General features: G+C 67.6%; 4 protein-coding genes across 4 annotated transcripts; 1 reads left to right on the forward strand and 3 right to left on the reverse strand.

The window, feature by feature from the left end:
- Positions 1-662: 662 nt before the first annotated feature.
- On the forward strand, positions 663-6,753 carry PFL1_03521 (uncharacterized protein; the record flags this gene model as incomplete). Its single annotated transcript, XM_007881041.1, has 2 exons — positions 663-6,548; positions 6,709-6,753. 2 exons carry the CDS (start codon positions 663-665, stop codon positions 6,751-6,753), a joined length of 5,931 nt encoding a protein of 1,976 aa, XP_007879232.1.
- Positions 6,754-7,004: 251 nt separating this feature from the next.
- Positions 7,005-7,617, reverse strand: PFL1_03522 (uncharacterized protein; the record flags this gene model as incomplete). The annotated part of the gene is made up of 2 exons (XM_007881042.1): positions 7,005-7,327; positions 7,437-7,617. 2 exons carry the CDS (start codon positions 7,615-7,617, stop codon positions 7,005-7,007), a joined length of 504 nt encoding a protein of 167 aa, XP_007879233.1.
- A 717-nt stretch (positions 7,618-8,334) lies between these two features.
- PFL1_03523 (uncharacterized protein) lies at positions 8,335-12,331 on the reverse strand (the record flags this gene model as incomplete). Its single annotated transcript, XM_007881043.1, has 5 exons — positions 8,335-8,548; positions 8,589-10,492; positions 10,603-11,605; positions 11,704-11,717; positions 11,855-12,331. 5 exons carry the CDS (start codon positions 12,329-12,331, stop codon positions 8,335-8,337), a joined length of 3,612 nt encoding a protein of 1,203 aa, XP_007879234.1.
- A 1,902-nt stretch (positions 12,332-14,233) lies between these two features.
- PFL1_03524 (uncharacterized protein) lies at positions 14,234-18,163 on the reverse strand (the record flags this gene model as incomplete). Its single annotated transcript, XM_007881044.1, has 1 exon — positions 14,234-18,163. One exon carries the CDS (start codon positions 18,161-18,163, stop codon positions 14,234-14,236), a length of 3,930 nt encoding a protein of 1,309 aa, XP_007879235.1.
- Positions 18,164-20,029: the final 1,866 nt, after the last annotated feature.

Below are 20,029 nucleotides of genomic sequence, written 5' to 3' on the forward strand. Positions count from 1 at the left end.
CCACGGCGACGAGGTCTTGGAGCCGGGTTCGGCATGTTGCAGCTGGCAAGGCATGGCATGGCACGGCGTCGATTGAAATGCGCCAAGAAGCAAAGGCAGGCAGACAGGGCGTCGAGGCTGATGCAGGGGACCTTGGCCCCGCCCAGCTGCCAGCTGCGAGCTGCCAGCCGCCTGGCGGTCCTCCTCTCAAGCAGGCTCGAGCAGGTCAGAGCGCGCAGCCCTTGCGCTGGCCTTTGAGCTGCCTCGCTCCCCGGGTCCTGTCCTGTCCGCCTTGCCCCTCGCCGTCGTCGTCACCACCGCTGCTGCTGCTGCCACCATCACCACCATCACCCCTGACCCTGCGCCGTGTCTCTCTCCCTTCCTACGCCCGCACAATCGGGCCAAACACGGACGCTCCCGCAGCCACACGCTGTCCGATACCCCGCCCCAGGGCAACCCCAGCCAGCACACGCTGCGACACCACCATCACCCATCGGCGACCAAACGCCCCGCTCCTCGGCCGCGCCACGCAGCAGCCTAGACGCACACACCACCTCGACCGCTCACACCATCCGCACCTCGCACCATTCTCAGCCCTTCATCGTCAATAGCCACTAGCCGAGCCACTCACCCCGTCCACCTCGGCCACCGGCCATCCCACATCCTCGTCTGCCTCGGCCGCCATGTCATCCGGCACCTCGTTCGCCGACCTGGTCCACCAGGCTGCCGACGTCGTCAGCCACGCAACCGGCCTCTCGACCGCCTACGAAGACGACGGCGCAGGGCCCTTTGCGCACCAGCAAGACAACGCACAACCTCACTCCCAGTCGGACCAGGACAAGGCCAACCACGCACACGACACCGCCAACGCACACGACCCAGCCCACTCGAGCCCAGACGAGGCCCAACAGAGCCGCACCTCTTGGCTCGCCGGCCTCATCAGGCGTCAGGCACCCGGCAACCATCCAGACGACCCCGGGGCACACGTCAATCACCCCGGCGCCTACGACAGCACCCACGCCTCCTCATCCCCACCACGCAGCCATGCAGGCGAACAGCACGACGGCTCCGACCATGAACAGCACGACGTCGCCGCTCGCAAGCGCGCCGCCCACCAAAAGCCGGGCCAGCCAGAGACAATGCAGGGCCTCGACAAGATCGACAAGGCCCTCGGCGTAGGCGGGCCCGTAGGCAACAAGCTCGGCGCACAGTACGACGACTCGATCCGCCACCACGGCGACGGGCCCGCTATCGACGCAGAGAAGCAAACCAAGCCCGTCGGAGGCGGCGCAACCGTCGGCGAACCCATCTTTTCCGAGCGCAACCAACGCGCGGCAGAGGACAAGCACAACGTCCCCGCCGGCGTCGACGCCAGCTCAAAGGCGAGCCTCTCCGACCCAAAGGACCACGGTACCGGCGGCAACATCCAGCCAGAGTCGGCGGACCGCGCCGCCAACCGCGGGCCCAGCTGGGCATCGAGGCCAAACGACGAGCAGCGCGAAAAGATCCGCAAGCTCAAGGCCGAGGCCGCCGCCGGCTTCCCCAACCGATCCACGCCCTCCACCTCGGTGCCTCAGACGCCCTCAAAGGGGCCCGACCGCCAAAAGTCGTCGGACGGCATCCTCGGCGGCCTCTTTGAAGGCTCCGGCAGCCGGCCTGGCCTGAGCCTGTTTGGCGGCGCCGGAGGTGTCGGATCGCAGAGGCAGAAACGCTCCGCCAGCGCCGCGTCGTCCGATAAGGCCAAGGGCGAGGACGACAAGCCGCCGCAGCCCACCCGGTCCGGATCGCACTGGGCCGAGAACTCGCGGCGGTTGCGCGGCGCCTTCGAGACGCCCATGGAGGAAGGCGAAGAGGGAACTGGCGCCGGCGGCGCCTCGGGATCGCACCTCGGCCTCTCGCAGGTCCACCAGAGCCCGATGCACGAGTCCGAGGGTGGTGGCGGCGGCGGCGGCGGCGGCATATTTGGTGGTGCTGGTGCTGGTGCAGGCGCTGGTGCCGGCGGCGGAACGCCTGGCACGCCGACAACGCAAAAGATGCGGGCCATCAGCAAGATCATGCTCGGAGGCGGGCAGAAGACGGGTTCGGGAGACGACAAGGAGGGCGGTCCCAGCGGTGCCGGTGGCGAACCGGCGCGGCAGGGCAGCGGCAGTCGCGACGACTCGGCGACGACGCCGAGCGGCCAGGCGCAGAACCGGTGGGCGCAGCTCAAGAAGATGGTGCGCGAAAAGGCCAAAAAGGAGGAGCTCAAGAACCAGGCGGCCCAGATGGACCTGGCCAAGGAGCTCCAGACCGGCATCCTGCCCGTCTTTCTGTTGAAGATGGCCATCGAGCGCGACGAGCAAAAGCACCGCCGGATCCCCGTGCTGCTCAACCACCTCAAGCTGCGCGTCACCGACAGCGTCAACCCGCTCCACAGCACCCACGCCGTCTTCCGCATCGAGCTCGAGTACGGCAACGGCCTCGTCAAGTGGGTCGTCTACCGCGAGCTGCGCGACTTCATCAACCTCCACGCCCACTACCGCGCCTCGGCGCTGCGCGGCTACCTCGGCCGCTCGATTGGCAACGCCGAGGGCGACTTTGGCCTGCCCAGCTTCCCAAAGATGAGCATCCCCTACCTCAACCAGCTGCAGCGCCAGGGCCGCGTGGCCAAGGCCGACTTTGCGCGTGCCCAGCGCGACGCCCTCGAAAACTACATCATCGAGCTCATCCGCCGCACCATGTTCCGCGCCGAGGCCAACCGCCTGTGCAAGTTCTTCGAGATCTCGGCGCTCTCGGTCTCGCTGGCGTCGCGCGGCGGCCACCAGGGCAAGCAAGGCTACCTGCGCATCCTCTCCAAGTCGTCGCGCAAAAATGACCAGAAAAACATCCTGACGCCGGCGCGCTGGGCCAAGTCCAAGGAGCCCAAGTGGTTCATTGTCCGCGAGAGTTTCATCGCCATCGTCAATCAGCCCGACACGCTCCAGATCTACGACGTCTTCCTGATGGACAACGACTTCGTCATTGAGCGGCCCAAGCGGCTCTACAAGCAGACGATGCACCTCGCCCACGGCCTCACGCACAGCGACGACAAGGAGCAGCGCGCCATCGACAGCTCCGAGCAGACGGGCGATCCGGGCGACGTGGCCGCCGCCGAGAAGCAGGGCTCCTACGACCGCACCGCCCTGCTGACCGAGGGACAGTTCGCCGACCCGGAAAGGAAGAAGCAGGGCGACAAGGGCGGCGGCGGCGGCAAAGGCGGCGGCGCCGACGCCGACAAGGCCGACCCCAACCGCCACGTGAGCAGCCACACGTTCTACATCCGCAACGCCGAGCGCAAGCTCAAGCTCGTCGCGCGCAACGAGCGCGTCATGGACCAGTTCATCGCGTCGATGGAGAAGATGGCCAGGCGCAACATCTTTAGCGGCAGCAACCGCTTCGAGAGCTTCGCGCCCATCCGCCTCAACGCCAGCGCCCAGTGGCTCGTCGACGGCCGCGACTACTATTGGAACTTGAGCAAGGCGCTTTTGATGGCCAAGGACCGCATCTTCATCCACGACTGGTGGCTCTCGCCCGAGCTCTACCTCCGCCGCCCCGGCCAGCCGAAGTGGCGGCTCGACAACATCCTCAAGAAAAAGGCCGAGGAGGGCGTCAAGGTGTTTGTCATCATCTACAACGAGGTGTCCAACAACTTTACGCCCACCGACAGCAACTATACCAAGCAGCGGCTCGTCAACCTCCACCACAACATCTTTGTCCAGCGCTCGCCGAGCCACTTCCAGACGGGCACCTTCTACTGGGCGCACCACGAGAAGCTGTGCGTCATCGACGAGACGATCGCCTTTATGGGCGGCCTCGACCTCTGCTTTGGCCGCTACGACACGCCCGCCCACACGCTCGTCGACGACGTCTACCACGAGGTCAACGACCACGGCGACGCCGTCGCCGACTCGCACCCGGAGCTCCTCGGTCCGGCGCGCGACGGCAAGGAGGCCCACGTCTGGCCGGGTCAGGACTACGCAAACGAGCGCGTCATGGAGTGGCACACGCTCAGCAAGCCGCACGAGGACCTCATCCCGCGCGACAAGTTCCCGCGGATGCCGTGGCACGACGTCGGCCTCCAGCTCGTGGGCCAGCCGGCGCGCGACCTGTGCCGCCATTTCACGCAGCGCTGGAACTTCCTGCTGCGCATCAAGAAGCACACGCGCGTGATGCCCTTCCTGGTGCCGCCGCCCGACTTTACGGCCGAGGAGCTGAAAAAGTACGGCCTGACGGGCAGCTGCGAGGTCCAGATCTGCCGCTCGGCGGGGCCGTGGAGCCTGGGCACGGCGAGCAAGGTCGAGCACTCGATCCAGAATGCCTACCTCAAGTCGATCCAGATGAGCGACCACTTTGTCTACATCGAGAACCAGTTCTTCATCTCGTCGACCGTGGCCGAGGGCACGCGCATCGAGAACCAGATCGGCGAGGCGCTCGTCAGCCGCATCATCCGCGCCCACCGCGAGGGCACGCCGTGGCGCGCCATTGTCGTCATCCCGCTCATCCCCGGCTTCCCCATGCCCATCGACCACCCGGACGCCTCGTCGGTGCGCCTCATCGTCGAGCTCCAGAACCGCTCGATTTCGCGCGGCGAGCACTCGATCTTTGGCAAGCTGCGGCGCGAAGGCATCAACCCGGAGGACTACATCAGCTTCTTTTCGCTGCGCAACTGGGGCAAGCTGCGCGGCGGCCAGCTGACGACCGAGCAGATCTACCTCCACGACAAGATCATGATCGTCGACGACCGGCTCGCCATCATCGGCTCGGCCAACATCAACGAGCGCAGCCAGCGCGGCGACCGCGACTCGGAGCTGGCCTGCGTCATCCGCGACTACGACATGCTCGACTCGACCATGGCCGGCGAGCCGTACAAGGTGGGCCGCTTCGCCCACACGCTGCGCGTCCACCTGATGCGCGAGCACCTCGGCGTCGACGTCGACGAGCTCGACGCCGAGGGCAGCCGCGACGCGCCCGTCGAGACGGTGCCCAACGGCAACTCGTCGATGTACGACGACCAGGGCTGGGTCGACAGCTCCGAGGTCGACTCGCAGCTCGTCGACTCGGACGAAGAGTGGGACCCGGACAACGAGCAGACGCACAACGGCCACGGCGGCGCCACGGCCGACGCCGAGGGCGAGGGCGTCACCGAGGTGCGCCGGCGCCACCCGCGCCGCATCTGGAAGCGGACCGCCGCCGAGTTTGCCAACCACGTCGGGCCGGGCGCCGCCAAGGAGGTGGGCAACCGCGTCAAGAGCGTCGTCAAGCGCGACGACGAGGGCGACGACGCGGGCGCCGCCGAGCACCACGCATCGGAGCTCTTTGCCGGCGACGAGGGTTCGCACGACTCGCCCAACGCCAACGAGCGCCACGCTGCGGCGCGCGACGAGCGCGTCGACAACGTCATCGCTGGCGGCGGCAGCGGCATGACGTCGGACGGCAAGTACGACAGCACGCGCGAGGGCACCATCGAGGAGAAGATGCTGGCGCAGGACCAGCAGCAGCGCAGCAGCACCAGCACCGGCACCGGCACCAGCACCAACAGGCAGACGGACCGCCTCGGTAGCGAGGCGCCGCCAGACCGCCGGCGCGGCAGCATGAGCTCGCGGCGCGGCGACTACGTGGGCAGCGCTGGCCTGCGCAAGTCGGCGTCGACGTTTGAGTCCAACGACGACCTGGCCAACGGCACGCTGCGGCCGCCGTCGCAGGCCACGACGCGCTCGCGGCGGCAGAGCGAGGCGACGTCGATCTCGCCCGAGGACCTCAAGCGCAAGATGTCGACGCGCATGTCCAACAACCCCTGGGCGCCGCCGGTCGACGCGCCCGAGATTGACCCGGACAATTTCGAGGACCCGCTGATTGACAGCTTCTACCACGACTACTGGCTCAAGAGCGCCGTGCACAACACGCAGATCTACCGCAAGGTGTTCAAGTGCGTGCCGGACGACACGGTGGGCACGTGGGGCGAGTACAAGGCGTACTCGGCGTGGTCGGAGCGGCTGGCCAAGAGCGGCAAGTTTGGCGCAAAGGAAAACCGCGGCGAGCGCGACGCGCAGGCGCACAGCGTGCCCGGCGCGAGCGTCGGCGGGCCCGTGGGGCAGGTTGCCCCGGCGTCGCTCGCCAAAGACGGCAAGGCGGCGGCGAGTTCGTCGGTCAACGGCAACGGCAACGGCGGCGCCGACGACAAGGCCAGCAGCAGCGAGGGCGGTGGTGGTGGTGGTGCCGACGATGGGTTGACGCCGAGCCGGTCCAAGGCGAGCGTGTCGACGTCGAGCCATGCCGCCGATGCTGCGCAACAGTCGTCGTCGTCGTCGTCGTCGATTGGCGGTGGCGGAGGAGGACACGGGCAGCAAGCGTCGCAGGCCGGCGGTAGGACGTCGCAGCCCAAGCCTCCGCAGCAGCCGCAGCAGCAGCCTGTGCCGCCATCATCAGCGTCGCAGCCGGGCTTTTCCGACGGCGAGCTCGAGCAGATGGAGGCGCTGCTGATGGAGACGCGCGGCACCCTCGTCATGCACCCGACGCGCTTCCTCGAGGCCGAAGACATGTCCAACAACTTTGTGAGTCGAGTCGAGTCGAGTCGAGTCGGAACCGAGGGCGTCGGCCCGGTGCTCGTCGTATGGCTGGCTGGCTGACCGCGTCTTTTCCTCGTTCTTTGCTTGGGTCGCTCGTCGCCCGTCGCACGTCGCTCGTCGCCGCTGCTTCTGCCGCTGCGCACAGCTGTTTGCCATGGACCGCATCAACCCGCTTCTCATCTACGACTAGCCGTGCCTTGCCGTGCCGTGCCGTGCCGTGCCGTGCTTGGCCGGCGTGCTCGTCGATGCAACCCTCGCCTCGTTTGGCCGTCCATCCCCGCCGCGTCTCGTCGCCAAGGCAGCATTAGAACCGCCCCGCCCGCTCCCGTCTTTCAACCCATTTCCCACTCCCCTTGATGTGTGCGTGCGTGCGTGCGTGCGTGCGTGCGAGCTGCGTTGCGGGGTTAGACGACCCGATTTCCTTCTCATTCTTGCGCCCCCTCAATCGGAGGGGAGGGCATGTAACCTAACAAACATGGCGCAGACGGATCGGTAGGCGCGCGTATCGGCGGAACGGACGAGGTTGGCGGCGTCGACGTTGAGGGGCGAGTCGGGTTCGGGGGCGTCGAGGAGGGCGAGGATGGCGGTGCACACGGCCGAGAGGGTCCAGGCGGGCGTCCAGCTGTTGGTCGAGAGGACGTCTAGGCATATCTCGCCCGTCTTGAAGTGGACGTTGGGGTGGAAGATGGGGGTTTGGAATTTGACAATGGGTGGTTTGGTCGGGTACGAGGGTGGGATGGTCAGTGTCAGGTTGAAGATGCCTCCTGCCGCGTTGTCCGTTGTTGTGTTTCGAGAAAGGGGGAGGGAAGAAGGGGCGTTAGGCTGTGTCCGCCAAGAGGAAGAAGGTAGGGGGGTCCGCGGGGACGTGCGTACCCTGATAAGCGCCGTGGGTGGGTGCACGGATACATGCGGTCCACTCGGACAGATCCTCGAGGTCGCTATCGTACGGCCGCAGTTCGAGCAGGTCCGGATTCGACGGCGCCCCACTGCCCAGATCGCGCTGCACGCTCTGGTGCTCCTTGAGCAGCCGCTTGAGGTTCGGCGTCGTCGCCATCCTCGCCGTTCGGTTCGCCCCTCCCTCGTGCCTGCGTGTCCCGTATCCGTTTCCGTATCCGTGTCCGTCGTATCCGTATCCGTATCCGTATCCGTGTAGTGACGTCGCGTCCGAGTCGGTTCGGAGGTTTGAGAATGGATGGATTGAGATGCAAGGGTGAGAGGCAGGGTGATGGTGGTGTGTGCGCGAGGGAGGCAGGCGGCACGACGAGCTGCAAAAGCCCGGGCTAGGCTGGCTGGCTGGCCTGGCATCTGGACTTCAACCCTCTCCCGCGCCCGCCTCGTCCCCCCGCATTTTTCAATTCACGCGGCGGCTGCCTCCCCCTCGAGCTCGCTCGCTCAACCTCGGACCTCGGCTTCTTTTTCAAGGCCGGCCAGAACGCAACGGGCACCGGCAATTTACCGGCCACGCTGGCCAGGCCCAGTCGCAGCACCGCCCGCCGGCGACGTCCGCTCGCTCCTTGCTCGCCCGCCGACTCCCACACCCCTCGCACACCACTCGACGGATCGCCTCGCCTCGCCTCATTCACGACTGGATGGCAATGAGATGGTCTTGCGAGTGCATGCATGCAGACTAGAACGAGCGAGCGAGCGTGCGAGCGAGCGAAACGAAGGAAGGAAGGAAGGAGGAGGAGGAGGTGAGGGGGGTACATACACCACCGCCGCCACCGCCAACACCACCGACACCGTCGACCAGGCCGATATCGCCACCGACCGGCTACGACTTGTTCGACCGCCCAAAGCCAAACGTGCGGCTCAGCGACCGCGTCGAGAGGCTCGCCTTGCGCGTCGGGTGGCCGCCCACGCGCTCCCGGTCGCCCGCAGACGAGCTCGACGCCGGCGTCGCCGCCTCGTCGGGCGTCGCTGCCGCATCGGTGAATGGCGAGCCCGCCCCCCCTCCGCTCGCATGGCTGTTGCTGCCGCCGCCGCCGCTGCCGCCAAACAGGTTGGAAAACATGCCCCCCGCCCGACTTGGACGGCGACATGGCCGACGACGAGTGCGGCGTCCCTGCGCCTCCAACGCTCCCGCCGCCGCCGTGCACGTGGTGCTCGCCTCCGCCCACCGTCGCGGCGTGCGCCAGCGAGCTGCCCCCGCCAAAGCCCGGTATGCTCATGCTGCCCAGCCCCAGCCCGCTGCTGCCTCGCCGGCTGTTGCGCGCAATGGCCTTCTGCTCCTTTTTCGAAATCGGGCGCTCCGCGGGCGCAAACGCGGCCCCGGCAGCGACAAGAGGCTGCACCTGCGCCTGCGTCTGCGACAGTCGCCGCGACTCGACCGCACCGCCCTGCTTCAGCGGCGATGGGTAGGGAGCCGTATCGGCCCTCGGCGTCGTGGCGTCTGCAGACGGCACCGCGCCCGTCGGTGGCAGCCTCGGATCCCGTTCGCTCGCTGGCAGCGCCGCCGGCTCTTCCATCAACGGAGAGCTGGTGAGCGCCGTACCCGCGCCAAACATGTGCCCGCCGATCGGCGACGACGCGACGGCGGCGTGCGACACCATGCTCTCCGAGGCGGCGCGCGTCCGCCGATCGCGGTTCATCTGCGCTCGCGCCATGTTCTCGTCCCGCTGCAGGCGCTGCTCGTGCGCCCTCGCCTGCGCGTGCTGCACCGCAGCAGCATCCGGGCTCTGCTCTGCTGGCGCCGCCGCGAACCCGGAACCGGCCGATCCCGACGTGGGGAACGCCGTCTGCCCCTGAGCACCGGCCGATGCGGGCTCCTCGGTCGTCGGCGACAGCGGCTCGGGCTGGTACGGCACGCTGGCCAGGCTGCTGAGCGTCCCCGTCGAGGTCGTCATCGTGTCCGGCGTGGCCGACTCGCGCGGGAGCGAGTAGTTGCGCGGCGTCGGAGCCGTCGACCCGCTGGCACTGCTCGCGGCGGCATCGACGGCAGGTTCGGCGTGCCCCTGATGGTGGCTGGCAGTCGGCATGCTGCCGAACGCCTCGACCGCCGAGGCCGTCTTTGGTCTCCGCTGCGACTGGCTGCCGGACCTTCCGCTCCGGTTCCGCAGCGAGCCAAACCAACCTCCGCCGCTTCCGTTGGCGCTCGACGCATCCACGTTTCCGGACGACGGGTCGCCTCCGTTGACCGCCGTGCCGGCGCTGGCGAGGCCGGCCGGATAAGAAAGGGACGTGCCGGGGGGCGCGGGGGCCGACGCGAGCCGAAAGTGGCGGTTGCCAGACGTCGAAGGCACGCCGCCAGCGACTTCGGGCACCGTCGACAGCCCGCTGCTGCCATTGCCGCCTTCTTCCCGGAACTGCCAGCGTGCGTCATCGCCGCGAGCGGCAGCCGCGCTTCCGCCGGCCCGATCTGCCGAGCCTCGAAGCGCCCTGTCCAGGCCGAGGCTCTCAAAGTCGAGGTCGACGGCCTGGTAGAAGAGCACATAGGCGCTCCCGATGCCCGGCCGGTCGCCGTAGTACTTGGAGATCTCGCACTCGTCGATGTAGCTCACGTTGTCGTCGTCAAAGAGCACCCAGCGCTCGCCCACCTTGACGATGGCGATGTAGTGTCCGTGGTGCGGGCCGGCACCGATGTGGACGACGATGGCAAACAGCTCGTAGAGCCGATCCGGGTCCTCTGCGTCGTCCGAGGTGTTGAAGAGGCGCAGCTCCAGCGGGAACGCGACGCGGTAGGCCAGCTTGACGTAGCGCTGGATCGACTCCTCGTACTTGAACCGCTTCAGGTGGAGCGCGAGCACATTGGGCAGCTTGCGGATCTTCATGCGCTTCTCGGCCTCTTGCAGCCCCGAGCACGAGTCGCAGAAGAACTTGTTGCGCGACCGCAGCATCTCGGAGGCCGAAAACTGGCGCAGGCACGATGAGACCGACGTGTTCTGCTCAATGTCGATCGACAGGTCAAGAAAGGCTTCGTCGCGGGACGTGACCTGTGCGTCCGGGCAGAGGCAAGACACAGGCAAAGGATGATAGGTGGTGCGATGGTCAGCGTCCGTAGCTAGCGACCGCATCGTCCCCTTCTCATCGCCACACTACTCACCGTCTCGCACGTCAGGCACCTCGTCTCGTTGGTCAGGACGCCTTCAAAGAGGCGGTGCACGCACGTCGAGCCGTTGGATCCCACCGCGCGGACCAGGTCCTGCAGGCCGCGACGCTCCGCCGCCTGCAGATCGGAGTCGAGCTGCTGCTGCTGCTTGCCTGCAGCACGGCGGGCGCGGTCCGCGTCGACGAGGTCCTCGCCGACCTTGTTGAGCACAAAGTTGAGCATCTCGTGGGCGTCCTGGTGCATCGTGCTGTCAAACAGGACATTCTCGCGCTTCAGCACGCCGATGAAGGCCTTGACCGCCGCTGAGTCGACGGCAAAGCCAGTGGCAGCGCCGTTGCCGTTGGCGTTGCCACTGGCGCTGGCCGTCGAGATCGACAGCGTCGGTTGGCCCTGGGCCGTCGCAGAACTGGGTGCGATGTTCATGGCGTTGACCAAAGTCGAGCTGATGCCATTCGCCGATCCGGTGCCCGCCGTGCCATTGGCGCCGGCGCTGGCAGAGTGGTTGCCGATCCCGCCCCGGCCGCTCGTCGCGCCGGCGGTCGAGGGCCTCCCCAGGGCGGAAGCTCTGCGCATCATGCCCGATGCGCCCGAGCTTGTACCCGTCGCGCTCGAGGACGGCGACATTGCCGAGGGGCTCGTCAGCGAGCCGACGGGAAAGGTGCTGCTGGTTGGAGTGAGTGCCGAGGCGACGGATGCCGAGTCCGCCGGGCGAGGGGCCTGGGCGATGATGTCGAACAGATCCCGCAGCGCTGCAAAGAGCGTGTCGGACGGCGGTATCCCCTCGAGGGCCAGCGGATCGAGCTCCGCGTCGGCCGCTGCATCCGTGGAAGACGGGCCTTGCTGGCCGTTGATGTCGACCGGCCCCGAGGGCGTGCGCGCCGATGCCGACAGTGCTTCCGATCCGTCGCCGGATGTGCGCAGGGGCGGTTGATAGCTCAGCAGCGACTCTCTGAAGGGCCGGCAAAAGTAGAGCGACTGCAGCATCGAGTTGACATAGCTGTAGCGTGAAGTTTCAGGGCGAGTACAGCAGCGCAGCGCGGTCAGCATCGACATTGGACCAGTTTCTCTCGATCCAGCAGCCTTCGGGAGGCTCACCATGTGTTTCCAAACTGTCGGACCAGAGCGCCGAAGGAGAAGAGGAAGCGTTCGAGAGAGTGGTCGGTCGCAGTCGATGGGGCGGCGACGAATGTCAGGACTCGATATCGCCGACAACCTCTATCCGTGGCGAGGCCTTCGGGCCACTCACGTTTTCCATTCCCAGCAAGGGCCCACCTCCTTCGACAGAGTTGACTGGGATCTCTGTGGGCTTCTTTGGCTGCACGGCGCCCAGGCTGCCGACGCCGCCGGAGCTGCCGAGCGAGGTGGACGTGGCGGGCATACCGCCAAAGAACGAGACGGGTGCGGGGCTGCTGTGGTTGAGCGAGTAGGGGTTGGCGTTGAAGGTGGGCTTGTTGGACCCGGGCAGCGAAGGTATAGAAGCCGCCACTGCACCGCCGTAGGCACCTATGCTGGTGGCAGCCGCCCCGCTGGAGCTCGAGGCGTGTGCGGGTGCGGCGGCATGGTTGTAGGTCTTGGCGGGGCCGGAGCCGGACGCCGACGAGGCCAGGGTGGTGGCGGTTGAGGCTGCCGAGGGCTGGGAAGCGCTCGAGGATGAGGAGGGAGAGTTGCTGGAGGCGCTCTGGGACGAGTTTACGCCGAGGAGACCCTTCCAGCTGAAGGACATGGCGAGACGGAGCGCGGCCCAGGGCGTTCCCGGAGCGATGGCGGCCGGGGAGCGATGTGAAGCTGGTGCCGGCGATTGGAAGGCGAGGCTGGCTGGCGATGCAGATCTAGACAGCAGTGGAGATGGGATGGTGCGGGAAGAGACGGAGCAGCGAGAGCGCAGCGAATGTTGGAGTCCGAGGCCTGGTGTCTAGGGCATGGGTCAGGCTTGACCGTCGTGATGGCAGCGGCTAAGGTGATCGAGGCGACAAGCGAAGGTGGCGTCGGAACTGCTGTGGGCTTGAACGGATGGCCAGAGGGCAGCAGTCCAAGAGAACGAGAGGAACGCCGACGGTCGGGATGCGAGAGAGTCTAGAAGGAGCAAGGCATGCGATGCGAGAGGACGAGCGAAGGAGGAAGGTCGACGAGCTTGTCCCGATGGAATGGCGGCGGCGGCGGCGGCGGTGGTGGAGATGCGGGTCGGGATGCGTTGCGGGGTCGACGGTGGACGATGTGTTGCTTGGACAGTGTGTGTGAGGAAGAGAGAGTGAGAGCGAGAGCGAGAGCGAGAGGGGGGGATAGAGCGGGGTGCGGGCCGGGGTGGGCAGCGCAGGCTGTCTGTGCGCGTGGCGGGCGGGCGAGGGATGCGAGGCGAGGCGTGGCAACGTGGTAACTTGCCGCGAGATGAGACGAGAACGAGGGCGAGCGAGAGGGCGAGGGCGAGAGTGAGAGCGAGAGCGAGGACCCTGCCGGGGGATGGTTTGCTTGCTTTGCTTGCAGCCTGCGTTGGAGCGAGCTGCCAAAGAGAGGGCGAGGCAGGCAAGAGGAGAGAGAGCGACAAGGCTGAGCAAGCCAGGCAGAGCCAGGGCGGCCAAGGAAGGCCGGGCGACGACGGCCAGCACGGCGGGATGCGGGGGCAGGCAGGCAAGCCGACGTGGATACGGCGCCACGACCGACGCGGACCTTTCCCTGCGCACCGTGGCCCGGGGACCTGCCTGCCTCTGCCTGGCCTGTCGACCACGCTCTCGCCCCGATAACCGACCGACGACGACGTTCTCGGCCTGCCCGGCCTGGCCTCGCCTTGGGCACACCGGCCCACGCCTCGCTCGCCCCGAAAAAGGGCGTGGGGGGAAAGCAAGCCGAGCCGGGCGTGCGAACCCAGAGCCAGGCCAGGCGGGCAGGCGGGCTCCACCCGGAGCAGCAGGCAGGCGTGGGGGTTGGGTTTGGGTGCGGCAGCAGCAGCAGCGGCAGCATCGACAGCGCTGGCTGGCCTGCCATGCGACGCCATGCCATGCCCTGCCATGCCATGCGGCGAGACCATACGCAAGCAAGCAAGCAAGCGCGGGCCGCTGACCAGCTGCGGCCGTCCCTGCTGCAACGATGCACCACCACATCAGACGGCAGCCGGTCCTGGCAGATACGTAACTACATCGAGGCAGACCCGCCGCAGGCCCGTCGGTCGTGGTGCTGGCCAGCTGGCCGCTTGGCTTGTCAGGGACGAGCCCTCACGCCATCGCGCCCGCCACCCGCTCCCAGGGTCGTTTGCCTCTCGCGCGACACCCCACCCGACCCACCTCGGCATTCAGACCTCACTCTGCTCTAGGTGCTGCTGCATGGGGCAAGGGCATCGTGGCTGGAAGCCGTGGTGAGGATTCGTAAAGGAGCGTAAGGAAGGGCAGATGATCGAGCAACGTGGGCAAAGCAGAGCAGGGCAGAGCGAGAGCGAGACGGCATCGAGGGCAGCAGATCCCCTTCCCCCCGTTCCCCGTCTCTCTTTCCATGGAGGGGAAAAGAGAGCGCGGAAAAAGGAGAAGGGTTTCGCGCGGTGATGGTCCCTTACCATGACGAGATGAGCGGGGGCTAGACGAGGTGACGGGAGTGGATAGAGAGGACAAGAGAGGGACGGAGGGACAACGACGACAATCTACCGATCAAACGCCAGTTCAACTTGCCAGGTCGACTCGGCCCGCCCGCCTTCACCCGGGCAGAGGAACGGGTGGCTGCGGCTACCGGCCAGCGCTTCGAGGTCGACGGTGACGATGGCCGTCTCCCAGCCCGCCTCGGCATCGCGACGCGGGGGCGGGCAGACGAGACCCTCCTCGACCATGCGCATCTGCACGATGCCCTCGCGCTCCAGCACGTCGAGCTCGTCGACCTTGACGCGGAACGTGCGCAGCCGCTCGGCAGAGGCGCGCACCACGAAGCCCACCAGGCCGGCAAAGAGGAGCTCAATGCTGTATCGCAGCCGTTCCGCATTGGCAGAGTCCACCTCGCTGGCCGCCTCAGCACCGGCCTCGGACTCGACCTCGACCTCAACCTCGTCGCTGGCCAGTGCGGCACCGGCGATGGGCATCTCGAGCATCATGCCCGCCCACGACAACGGGTTGATGGCCGTCTTGAGCGTCGAGAGCGGATGGCGCAGCGTCCTCCGGCCAGCGCCGAGACCCAGCGTGATCAGGGGCAGGTACGCCTCCCGAGCGCCGTCCATGTCGCTGCGGGATCGCGGCACCACCAGCCGCCCGACCCCGGATCGTAGGCGCAGCAGGGCGCCAGTCAGAACTCCGTGCCGCGGAAGCTGGTCGCTGCCCGCGGCGCTCACGTCGGCCCCGGAGGCAGGCCGCCTGCGCGTGGTCGACTTGCCGCTTCCCAGGCCGAACAGGAGCGTCTGGAACATGGTGTTGATGCCGAGCAGCAGCATGATGCGCACCGCGTCCCACCTCGACTGGCCCAGGGCGAGCACCTTGGAGAGCGGCGGCTGTTCGTCTGAGCCCTGCGTCGACGTCGTGGCGATCGGAGACGCGGCCGGAGCGGCGGCGACGGCGGCGGCGGTGCTGCCCTCTTGGGCCCTTCCGCTGAGCTCGTGGAACATGCCCGGCGCCGCCATGGCATGGATGCCGTTGAACTTGTCGACCAGGCCGAGGCACCCGAGCGAGACCTCGCCGCCCGATCGGAGGGGCGCCACCACGAGGCTGTCGTGTCCGGCACGGGGCAGGCCGACGAGCAGCAGCGGATCGTGCTGCCCTCGAGGATCTTGCAGCTGGGCCTGGCTCAGCACGGCCGTCGCTCCAGTCGATGGGCGATAGATGGCGAGGTCATCGCCGCGACCCACGCCGACCTGCAGTTCCGCCAGCACCGACGGGCTGATGAGGTCAAGCGACTCGGCATCGGCGCCACGAGCGTTCCAGAGACCGATGCTCGCCGCATCTGCCGCAGCGTTCCTCGAGCACAGCTTCAGCGCGGGACCGGGCCCGTCGGCCACGAGCTCCTGGAAGAGGGCGCTCGAGAGGGGTCGGGCTGGCTCGCTCGCCTGCACCGTGCGCAGCTGTCCACGCTTGTCGTGCGCCAGCAGCTTCGACACGCTCGCCTCGCTCGAGGGCGAGGGCGACCAGGGGCCCTCGGAGATCCAAAGCTTGGCGTCCGAGTAGGCGCGGAACGAGGCGTGGTACGACGCCCAGTCCTCGCCGCACGTCGACCGACACTTGGACGAGAACATGTCGGCGTCGGCACGCAGCTCGCCGCCCGCCACCAGCAGCGAGTTGTACGCGTTGTGGACGAGGTGGTGGCGGTGCGCCTCGGGAATGTCGGGGAAGAAGTCGTCGGTGACCCTGAGGCTGGTCGGGGCATCGTGGAGGGCGCCGCCGTTGCTGCCGCCGCCGAGCAGGAGCGTCCTGGCGCTGTTGGTCGTCGCCGAGCTGCCCGACATCGAATGGATGATGCTGCCAGGCCCCATGTAGCGGAGCGCGGCCGCCTGCATGGCCTCAAAGGCCGACTTGGCAGAGACGCCGCACATCTCGCCCTGCTTGTGCGGGACGATCCAGTCCCACTCGGCCTGTGCATCGACCTTGACAAAGTCGATGCCCGCCTGGCGGAGCGCGGCAAAGGTGCGGGACCAGAAGGCGTCGTTGGCGTCGTCGGAGGCGGGCACCAGCCACTTTCGCTGCGCCTCGCGAAAGGGATCGTGGACGTCGACTTCGGCCAGACCGCCCTGGAGCTGAGTCGCAATCTCGCCGCCGGCCTCGAGGCCGTCCCAGTAGCCGGCCAGCGTCATCCAGCAGCCGACGTGCTGCAGCGCGGGGAAGCGGCGCCGCAGATGGGCCACGTAGAGGCCGAGGACCGTCGAGTCCTCGCCCGACGCAGCCGCCGCGCGAGCCTCGTCGACGTCGAGCATCTCGGCGGCCATCCTGCCGCTCTTGAGGCTGCCGCGGTGGGAGCGGTCGTCGGAGTGGTAGGCGACATCCTGCCAGCCGTCGTCGATCAGCACCGAGGTGATGCAGCCGGCGCCGAAGCTGGCCTCGAGGTCCTCGATGGCAGTCACGACCTTGGAGAGGAAAGGCCGTCGATCCTCGGTGCCCATGGCCTCCCACGTGCAGAACCCCAGCCCTGTCTTTGGATCCAGCGGTCTCGAGCCTGCAAAGCGCGAGTGACCCTCTCCGTCACCCCGTAGGACGGCGGAGGCATCTACGCGCAGGCCCATCGCGGACTCGTAGGTCGGCGGCAGGGAGTCAAAGGACTCTTGGGTCAGGTTCGAGGCGACCGAGCTGGACGCCGGCAGCCCGGCCGACGCACCTTCGGACGACTCGTCGGACGAAGACGACGACGTCGATCCTGCTTCGGTGTCGAGGGACGCGGCGCTGGCCGAGGTGAGGATGGAAGAGTAGCCGCCGTCGCGGCCGAGCAGCACCGACACGTCTTTGCGCTCGTCCTGCGCGTGGACCGACTCCTGGCTGAGGATCCGGGCGGCGCGTCGGCACGCCTCCATGACTTCGACAGCGCAGGCCCGAGGTCCAGTCGCGAAAGCCACCTTGGCGGTCCCGTCGGAGCGCCGCGTCGCGCGGCAGCAGAGCGAGTACTGGCCATCAGCGGCCGAGGGGTGGCGCGATCGCGTCAAATCCCACAGCCGGTCCGGGTCGCTGATGGCCGGCATGACGGCGAGCACCGCATCGTCGTCTTCGAGGGCAAAGAGGAGGTAGGAGGCGCCAAAATCGGGCGAGACGTGCGACGGATGGGCAAAGGTGCGCGACGTGCACCAGGTCGACTTGGTGCGTTCCTCGACGATGCCCGAGGCGGAGCGGTAGACGGGCTGCAGTGTGGCCAGCGCTGCCTCTGCGCCCCTGTGATCCGACAGCTGTACGTAGGCGGCCGACATCTTGATGGCGTCGCGCCCGCTGCTCGACTGGACGCTGCCATTTGCCTCGACGAGGTCTCGGTACGTGACGCCGTCGGCAAAGGCGAGCACCTGGTCGATGCTCGGGGTGCTCGCGGTGCTGGTGCTGCTGGTGCTGCTTGCAGGCCGCGTGACGAGCTTGATCCTGCCGTCCTGGTGCGGGTAGCTGAGCCACTCCATGCGACCGTCGGGGAACGCGAGGCGGTAGGTGAAGCCGTAGTAGGTCTTGTGGGAGCCGCTCGACGGGCTTGCCGCCGGCTCGGCCTCTGCGCGTGGCACCGTGGTGAGCGTGGTGCAGAAGACGGACCAGGCTGCGTCCGAGAATGGGGCCGGGCCGAGGTCGTAGGCTCTCCAAGCCTGCTTGCCGCCATCGGCGTCTTGGCCCTCGACTGGCGAAGCATCGTCAAGCACGGGCACGGCGGGAGAGGCCGACCCGTCGGTATCGGGGCGTGCCGACGACGACGGGGTGCCGCTGCCCCCGACCGAGTCGGCGGTGCTGGCGTCGACGAGGGGCAGGTTGGTCCATAGCTGGATCTTGACGGCGCCGCTGAGGATGTCGGCGGTGTGGCGATGCTGCTGGGTCGATACGTGGGCGGCAAAGGTGAGCGGCGTCGAGTTGCGGGCGTGCGGGTCGAGGCGGTGGGTGGTGGTGGTGTTGAGCTGCGGCTCAAACACGATGTGCGAGGCCATGCTGCTGTGCGCCTGTCTGCTTGCGCTTGCAAGGGATGGCGGGGAGAGGCAGCAGTCCGTAGGTCGGAAGCTGGTGGTGGGTAGGGAAAGACGGACGGAGAGGCCGTAGGCGGGGACAGGGAGGGGGAGGGGGAGGCGTCGGCGGCGAGCCTATGTAGCAGCATGTCTGCTCGCCAGCAGGCTCGACGGAGGAGGCGAGAGCAAACCTCTTCTCGACAATCGTCGCGGCATCGGCGGTACCGCACACTCCTCTGGCTGCGTTTGACGGCTCCATCGCCAGTCCACCATCACAACACCGTTGGCAGGCGGCATCGCATCGCAGCGCAGCGCTTCACACCACAGCACGTCGCACCGCATCGCATCGCATGGCGCCCCGCCTCGCCGGCGTCTCGAGCAAGGTGACACTCTGGCTGTGGCTGCTGACCACGGCGGGCCCCGCACAGGGCGGCAGGCTGAGCAGGCTCGGCCGGGGGAAGAGAGGAAGAGGGAGAGAGAGCGGGGCCAGGCACCGGTGCAGCAGCAGGTCGAGTTCCTCCGCCAAGTGGGGACGGTCAGCATGGCCAATCGGGGGCCCCGGTGTGGTGTTGGGGGACGCGATCGTGCCTATCGATCAAAGAGGCGGAGCAACGGAGCGGCAGCAACGGAGCGGCAGCATGCTTCAGCGCAGGATACGCACGGTGCCTCGTGCCCCCCAGGGTCCTTTGTGCCTGTCCGCCCTGCCCTGCCTGGCCCTGCCCTGCCTCGTCTGGGGAGGGACCGCACGAAGGGGCGCCCGCGCTGTTTGACAAAGAAGCGCAGCGCTGAGCGGGTCGGGAAACCTTCGAAAGAAGCAAACGCAAGGGGCCCTTCTTCACCCGATCGATCCCAGCTCAGCCGACCGCAGGGAACAGCAGCGGCGGCCTAGCCTAGCCCTCGGTTGGCTTGCTTGCTCGCCCGCTCGCCCGGACGACCGCCATATCCAGGCAGGGCCGAGACGGGGAAGCTTGCATGATCTTGGCATGGCAGGAACGGAAGCGGGCCAGACGAGGTCGCGGCGGACCCGTTCGCTGACGACGATGACCGCTGACCGAGTCCGGGCGGCGGGCTGAGATGGGGCTCAGTCTGAAATTCGTCGCGCGTCGCCGCCTGGCGCTGCAACCCTGGAAGACCAACACAACAACACCGACCCACGCTTGCAAAAGCTGATGCGGCGACGAGGAACGACAACGAGCGACGACGAGCGACGATCGCAAGGCCTCTGTTGTCGTCGACGGTGTTGTTGGTCGTCGACGGTGCTGCTGCTGCTGCTGCTGCTGCTGACGCTGATGCTCGATCTGCCATGGCCCATCATGTCGCGGAGCCAGGCAGGCGCCCGTCCATCTGATCGAGATGCGCAGCAGTTCAGCGGCAAATACGTCGGAGTGCCAAGTTCTTCTAGCTCGTTACCGCCTCTCCACTGCTGGATGAACTCCATCCGCCAGCGCTTGGGCACCGCTGTTATGGACCCCGTTCCTTGATGCAGGGTCTACAGCGTATCCCGACGCCTCGCTCCTCCCCTCCAGTAGCCGCCTGCTGTACGTGCGTGTCCTTGACCGACAGTCAGCGAGGCGCGAGCTGTACCATAGCGCGACGGGCTCTTCAGCGGGGCGGCCAGGAGGGGACGAAGGTGGCACCAAGAACTCGTCACGCTACTACTAGTACTACTGTAGCCGATGGATGCTACCTCTGGCGTCGTTCTTTTGTTCCCCTGCTACCGAGTCCACGTTGTCCGCCCGACGCCGCCGCTGCTGCTGTTTACATGCCTCGTCCGGCCAGCCTCTGTCGTCGCTACGGCGGGCAGGCGGGCAGGCGGGCAGGCGGGCAGGCGGGCAGGCGGGCAGGCGGGCA

The sequence above is a fragment of the Pseudozyma flocculosa genome (assembly GCF_000417875.1).
Source record: "Pseudozyma flocculosa PF-1 unplaced genomic scaffold scaffold00011, whole genome shotgun sequence".
NCBI lineage: Eukaryota > Fungi > Basidiomycota > Ustilaginomycetes > Ustilaginales > Ustilaginaceae > Pseudozyma > Pseudozyma flocculosa.